General features: G+C 45.0%; 1 protein-coding gene across 2 annotated transcripts in view; it reads left to right on the top strand.

Moving 5' to 3' along the window:
* Nucleotides 1–111: 111 nt before the first annotated feature.
* PCNX (pecanex homolog (Drosophila)) overlaps nucleotides 112–6,815 on the top strand; it is a 223,353-nt gene continuing 216,649 nt past the window's right edge. Inside the window, exon 1 of one of the 2 annotated variants that reach the window (XM_006884726.1) lies at nucleotides 112–367. In XM_006884726.1, the coding sequence (XP_006884788.1) occupies nucleotides 215–367 (153 nt within the window). In that variant the 5' untranslated portion in view covers nucleotides 112–214. The remainder of the gene's footprint in view (nucleotides 368–6,815) is intronic. The other variant, XM_006884725.1, reaches the window with a different exon arrangement.

The following is a 6,815-nucleotide window of genomic DNA, read 5'->3' as shown; positions in this document are numbered from 1 at the left end:
GCTCGCCGCCGCCTCCTCGTCGGTCTCCTCCTCCTCCTCGCTCACTGCCTCCTCCTCCTGCAGCCGCAGCCGCAGCAGCGAGCGCCGAAGCGCCGGCCCGCTCTCCCTGAGCTCCGGAGGGGGATAGACGGGGCAGCTGCAGGCTCCGGCGACCGCGGCAGAGCTGGGGCCGGGGCGGGGACGGCGGCGGCGGCGGCGGCGGCGCCGGGTGGGGATGGGGTCGCAGACGCTGCAGATCCTCCGGCAGGGGGTGTGGGCCGCGCTCAGCGGGGGCTGGTACTACGACCCGCACCAGGCCACCTTCGTGAACGCGCTGCACCTCTACCTGTGGCTCTTTCTGCTCGGGCTGCCCTTCACCCTGTACATGGTGAGTGTGGGGGCGGGGAGGAGGGTGGCGCCGGCCCCTTCGCGCCGCCGGGGAAGCTCCGGGCTCCCGGGCGCTGCTGGGCGCTGCCCGGGCGCTGGCGCCCTGGTTCCCTGCCCGGTGTGCGCACCCGTCCTTCTGCGACCCCCAGGAGACCCCCACCCCTAAGTCGGGCGCACGCTCCCTTCGATGCGGGGTCTCTTACTTACTCCCTTCTCTCCTCTCTTGACGATTTATGATGAAATGAGAAACGAATCAAAAAAGCAACCTCAGTCTCCCCACAAGCCCGCTTACGGAGAAATAGTGGCATTCTAGGCCCTAGTGGTAAGGAGCTGCGCTGCAGTCTCGAAGGCACGCGGGTTCGAATCCATCGGCTGGGGAATTGATGGGCCGTCTCCTCCCGTGCGATTTTCTGCTTCTGAAAACCCGCTGTAGGGCCAGCTCTGGGTAGGTTGCCACTCGATGGCACATCGCAGCAGCAACAGGCTCCCTTTTGCGAGGTTCTTGCCTTGCCTGGGTTGTAAAGCCCACCCTGGAACCCCTGGCTACCCTTGGTGGCCTGCGGCGGGCGCCGAGCATTTGTCTGGTTAAGGGGGCGCCGGGCATTCGTGCTTGGCACGCGTGCGTATTTGCGCTCGCTTCTCGGGCGCCGGGGCACCCCTTGGGCACTCCCTGCACCCGAGGCGGTTCTCGCGCCGCCTCCCCGGGGAGAATCCTCCCTCCTGCTCGCCTCTGATCGGCGTGGAGCCTTGGCAGCGGCCTGGGGATGTGCGCGCCTCTGTTTGCAGCGCAACTGTGGGTCGTCTGCGCTCTGACTCTCCTCTGGTCAGTGGTTGAAAATCTGGCACTTGATCTTCGTGCCTCTCAAAAATGATTGTTTTGCTCAGCACTGGTTCTTTTCTGTTCAGCTTCATGGTCAGTGGCTGTTGCGTTTCCAGGCCAGCTTGGGGGCGGAGCGGGGGCGATAAGGGGGATCTGGCTGGCATTTCAGCAGATTTGTTTGGGTTGATTTTTAAGCAAGGCCTTTTAAGTGACAGGAAAAAGGATAGTACCGCCTGTTGCTGAATTCGCTGCGACCGGTTTCTTTGAAAGGTCTGCGGTTTTAAGCTATATTCTGACTGAAAGCTTTGACTATATTTTTCATAGATGGTGCTGAATGTTGAGTTAAAAGTTTTAAGTTCCTGGGTGGGACCAAGGGATGGTGAGTTTTCGTCTAAGGACAAAGTCTTTCTAGTCCTGAATTTCTGCTAAGTTTGTTGATCATCGAAAATCAGGAATGAGTAAGAAGGGCCCAAGTTGGTGACGCCAGATTCTTCCTCCAAAGGAAGCTCATGAATTGGGAAGCGTGTCCGCTTGGAGGAAGAGGTGCCTAATTTCACATTTGCAGATTCCAAGCTTATAAATTAGAATTGTTTCGAAAGATTTTATTGTTTTGTAGTATAACAACCTGTGTTTTAAAGTGCTGGTGATTTATGGTGTTTTTTCCTTTTTGGATTTTTTTTTTTTTTTAAGGGACCTCAGTTTTAATCTCATTCTGAAAAAGTATTGTGAAGTGTTACGGTTTTCAATTAATTCTGGTTCAGGGAGTTTTCTTTGCACGATAGTACCTTCGAGGGGTGTGACATCATTAGTGAGCAGGTTAATTACTTTGGGTGTAAGAATCCCCAGGCTGTCCCAGAGTCGTCATAGTTCGGTTACAGTCAGGAGAATTGTAATTTTTTTTTTTTTTTTGAGAACTGTAAATTTTAAACTGCATCAGATTCTCGAGGTGAAAGAATTAGTTGCTGTCTTTCTACATAAAGTATCTTTGTCAGCACTTGCAATAATGGTTATGTGAAACCAGCAAACGTGACTAAAGGAAATATAAATGAAAAACACTATGTTGAGTTCATTTGTCTCATTCTGAGAGTTTAAACAGCTTGATTTAGTTTTCATAAAAATATTTGAGTGTCTACTATGTACCAGACACTGTTAACTTCTAGGAAAATGGAATTGCTTCCCGCTCTCAGCTCAGTTAATAACACCTCTGCTCTTCAGGAACATTAGAACTGTCCTTGACTCTTCTTTCTCCCCGTACTTAGGACCTTAGCAGAAACGATGTGATCTACTGTAAAAATATAGCTAGAAATCCACCTATTTATCGTCATCATCATCACCCCTTTGGTCAAAACCATTTAACTTTCTTCTGGATTATTACACTAATGAGACTCCACTTTCATTCGTTACTATTTTTTCACTCTATTCTGAATGATCCTTTACCTAAGATCTTACCTCTCTGTGCTCCCAGCCCTATCTCCCATGTGTCTCAGTCTGCACTTACCTTCTCCCTCCTCTTCCCACACAGATGTGTTCTTGCTTAGCATTTACGCTTCCCTTCTCTCTGGATGCCTCTTCCCCTCCAGGTATCTGTGTGACCTCCTCAGCTCATTTCAGGTTTCAGTAACTTCCCTGGTTCATACTCCACTGCTTACCACTCACTCACTCACTGTCTGAGACTCAGAGCTAACCCTCCAGGGGGTTTTCAGAGGCTGTAAATTGCGCAGGAAGAGATTGCTCATCCTTGTCTGCAGAGCAGTTTGACAGTGCGACTCCCTCCCTTACCCCACTAGAATATAAGCTTCAGTAAAATGAAAAACTCTGCCATTTTGTCGGCTCCAACAGACATCTTACCTTCTTTTGGGTTTATGAGGCAGAAAAATGCACAGGAGGAGATTGCCAGCATTTCTTTCCTAGAGCTCCTGGTGGGTTTGAACCTTAAGAGAGGCTCAGCCTTTGGGTCAGCGGTGCAGCTCCCTAATGGACTGTATTATTAGTTGTTGTGTACCATTGAGTTGAAATCCACACACGGACCCGTATGGGAAGAGATTGCCAGTTTTTCTCAAGCAGAGGGGCTGGTGGATTTGAACTTCTTATCTTTGGGTTGGTAGTGCAGTTCCTTACCACTAAACTACCAGAAAAATCTTCTTAAACTTCAGGAAAACACGCATTTTATTTTGTGTACTGGCGTGGTATCAGGGCCTAGATCAATTCAAAGCACTTACTTAATAAGTACTCAGAAAGTAAATGAATGATTGTAAATGAACAAGAGATAACTTCTGCCTTCAAGGAACTTGAACTCTAGCCTGGAGATAATTAACACTTATAAGCACTGAAATTGTTATGAAATCCTAAGTGCAATGTGACTCCTTCATCTTCACAGACTAGTCTGTGAAGAGATTGTACATTGTAGTAAGAAAGAGTTTTAGAACTTTTGGAGAGATGGTTTGTTTTTTTAACTGTGAGTCTTTGAACTTTCTTTATAGATTTGAAAATATTTCTATTAGTATATTTTTGTAGATACTTTGAAAGGGGAACTTCTGGAGTTAACTAGTTTCTGGGGAATCTAATCATAAGATCTTTAGATGGTGAAAAGCAAATGTTGCTTTCCCTAAAATCCTATTGTCCCATCTGCCTTTAGGTGCTCACCTCAATTTATCACTATATAATTATTTTTATACATGACAGGTCACAGATGGTGAGCTTTGTGGGGGTAGGGGAAAAGTTTGGCATGTTTGACATCTTGTTGTCAGTGCTGTTTTGATTTTTGAGTTGTGACCTGTTGATTGTATGCCTTTTGGGTAAAAACCATATTAAACTTTGATTTTCTCACTTGAGCAAGATTTTATGGATATTTTATAAGAAAATGCTATGAAAGAGAAATTATGCACCTAGAGTGGCTTTCAGTAAATGTCATTGCAAAGAATGGCTAATTAGAAAGTATTTCCTCTCTCCTGCTGTATGAATGAAGATTAGTTAGCTCTACAATTACTGGGATAAGTACATACTCTTCACATAATGGTTTTTTTAAAAAGAGTTATATCTGTAGATGATGAAATAGGACACTAAAATCTATTTACATAAATGGTTCTCAGATTCTAGTGGGTATCAGAATTTCTTGATCATGTTAAAAATGTGCATGTATACATGCCTTTACTAATTCAGTTGATCTCAAGTAGTGTGACTCATTAATTTGTATTTTATAAACACATCAGGTAAGTTTAAGGCACTTTTTCAGTGTGGATATTACACATATCCAGTACATAACCTCCTGGCTATCTTAAAAGCACCTCAGAGGTATCATGTCTATAGCTGTTCTTGATCTCCTCTTACCCCAATCCCATACCCCTGTTGTTGTTGTTGTGTGCTTTCGAGTCATCTGTAGCCCATAGCGATTCTGTGTGCAACAGCTTCCCTGTCCTGAGCCATTCTCTCTGACTCTGACACACCTATCCCCATTGCCTTGGTTTTTGTATTAGTCCATCTCTTTGGGATCTTCCCTCCACCCTCCCATGCATGGTGTCCTCCAAGGACCGATCTCGCCTAGCCACGTGTCCAAAGTAAGTGAGGTGAAACTTCAAAATCTCAGCTTCCAAGGAAAAACTTGCATTCATCCTCTTCAAGAGAGACCTATTTGTTTTCTTGGCGGTATGTTCAAGACTCTTCTCCTGCACCACAACTCAAAGGCATCAATTCTTCTTTTGTCATTCCTGGTCATTGTCCAGCTCTCTGATGCATAACAAGTAATTGTGAAGACCATACCCCTACATAATCAATTTTTTTTAAAGAAAACAAACCAAAACTCCCCACTTTTTTTATCTTGTGCTTTACTTACCTAATGTTTCCATAATAGAAATATTAGAAATGAGTGACTTTAAAAGAGCAGAAATTTGTCTCTGTTTTGGAGATTAAAGTCCAAATTGAGATTTAGTTCATGTGAACCTTTGTCCTGGCTCTTGTGTCTGCCAGTGGTCTTGGTTTGTAGATGATCCTTACAGGCCATAGAGCTTTTTCCTTGGTGCCTTTCTTGCTGTCCATTCAGAGGTGATTAGGTTTCAGTTCCACCGTACACTCGCCTGACCTCAACTGATTGGCTAATTATATCACATCAGGCTACATTATGGAAAGTGATAATATTACAGTAGATAGAAGGTAATTACATTAGAACATTATCAGTCCCATGCAGAGCCAACTGATGTAATCAATGTAACTACTCCATGAAGGCAACCCAGACTAGTATTTGGGTACATAAAGGCAACTGTAACGTAACAGAGTTGACATTTAACAGTAACCATCACACCCTGTCTTTGTAATCTCAGCTAATGGTACTGTTCTGTAATATTTGCCAAGACCAATCTTCTCCCCCTCTCTTTTAAGATTATTTTTTTTTAAATTATGTCAGGAACTATAAATCAAATCTCCCTTTCTAGTCTATATAATCTTCCTTAACTCTAACAGCTTCTCTGCTGGCCTTCAACTTTTTTATTCCTTGTCTCTTTAAAGTGCTTACTCCATATAGTAAAAGAAATAAATGTGTTGATGCCATTCTCCCTTTTCCGTATCTTTCAGTGGTTTTCTTTTCCACATAGAATAAATCCAAAGCTGGTTCTGCCTTTGCCTCCAGTTTATATGGTTTTCCTATTGTTCTGCAGTCGCTGGTCTTTTTGTTGATTGAACCTTCTGAGCGTGTTTCTCCTGGAGATTCTTTGCACCTGCTGTTCCTTTTGAAGAGATGCTATTCTCTCCTCCTCTCTCCAAGCCTGGCTGATGCTGGTTCTTTGGGCCTGGCCTTGAATGCCTTTTGCACAGGGAAGCCTGACCTGATAAACATAGACATCATGTCATCCTGTTAATTTCTTCCATCATGTTGTTGCTGTTGTGTGCCTTTGGGTCAGAATCTACTGGTAGCTGACCCTCCAGCACATTTTTCAGAAGAATTAAATCACATGCGAAAAGAGTGCTTGTTCTTCTCTGGCAGAGCAACAGGTGGATTCGAACTGCACGCCGTCTGGATTATATATAGCACAGTGTCTTACCAGTAGGCCACCAGAGCTCCCTAAGTTTCTCCCGTCGTGCTTATCATAAGGATATAGATATACATTTGTTTACTTGTTTGGTGTTTCTAACATTCTCTCACGTCTTTAATAGGTTGGTCTCTGAGGGCAGCAAACCTAGCTGATTTTCTCAGTTACATTCACTGTCACAGTGCAAGTAAAAAAAAAGAATCAAATATATGAAGCTTTTGTCACACCACTCAAATTGCAGCATATATAGCTTTTAAAATACATACACATTTACTCTTTCATTCCCTTACTGCTTTGAGAAATAGCCCAAGAGGAGAATGGCCTTTCTCCTGTGGAGCAGCTGCTGAATCTGAACCTCCCGTCTTTGGTTTAGCAGCATAATTCCCTGTTCACTGGGCCAGAGCTCCTGAACACACACACGCACACACACAGCACGACTCCATATCCGCTGGGCCACCAGAGGTCCTGAACACACACACCCAACTCCCTATCTGCTGGGTCACCAGAGGTCCTGAACACACACACACACACACACACACACACACGCAGCACAGCTCCCTGTCCACTGGGCTACCAGAGCTCCTGAACACACACACACACACACACACACA

Source organism: Elephantulus edwardii, unplaced genomic scaffold (assembly GCF_000299155.1).
Source record: "Elephantulus edwardii isolate Elephantulus edwardi_28Jun2011 unplaced genomic scaffold, EleEdw1.0 scaffold00037, whole genome shotgun sequence".
Classification (NCBI taxonomy): Eukaryota; Metazoa; Chordata; class Mammalia; order Macroscelidea; family Macroscelididae; genus Elephantulus; species Elephantulus edwardii.
Note: the sequence above shows the minus strand (reverse complement) of the source record. Positions and strands in the feature narration are given on the sequence as shown.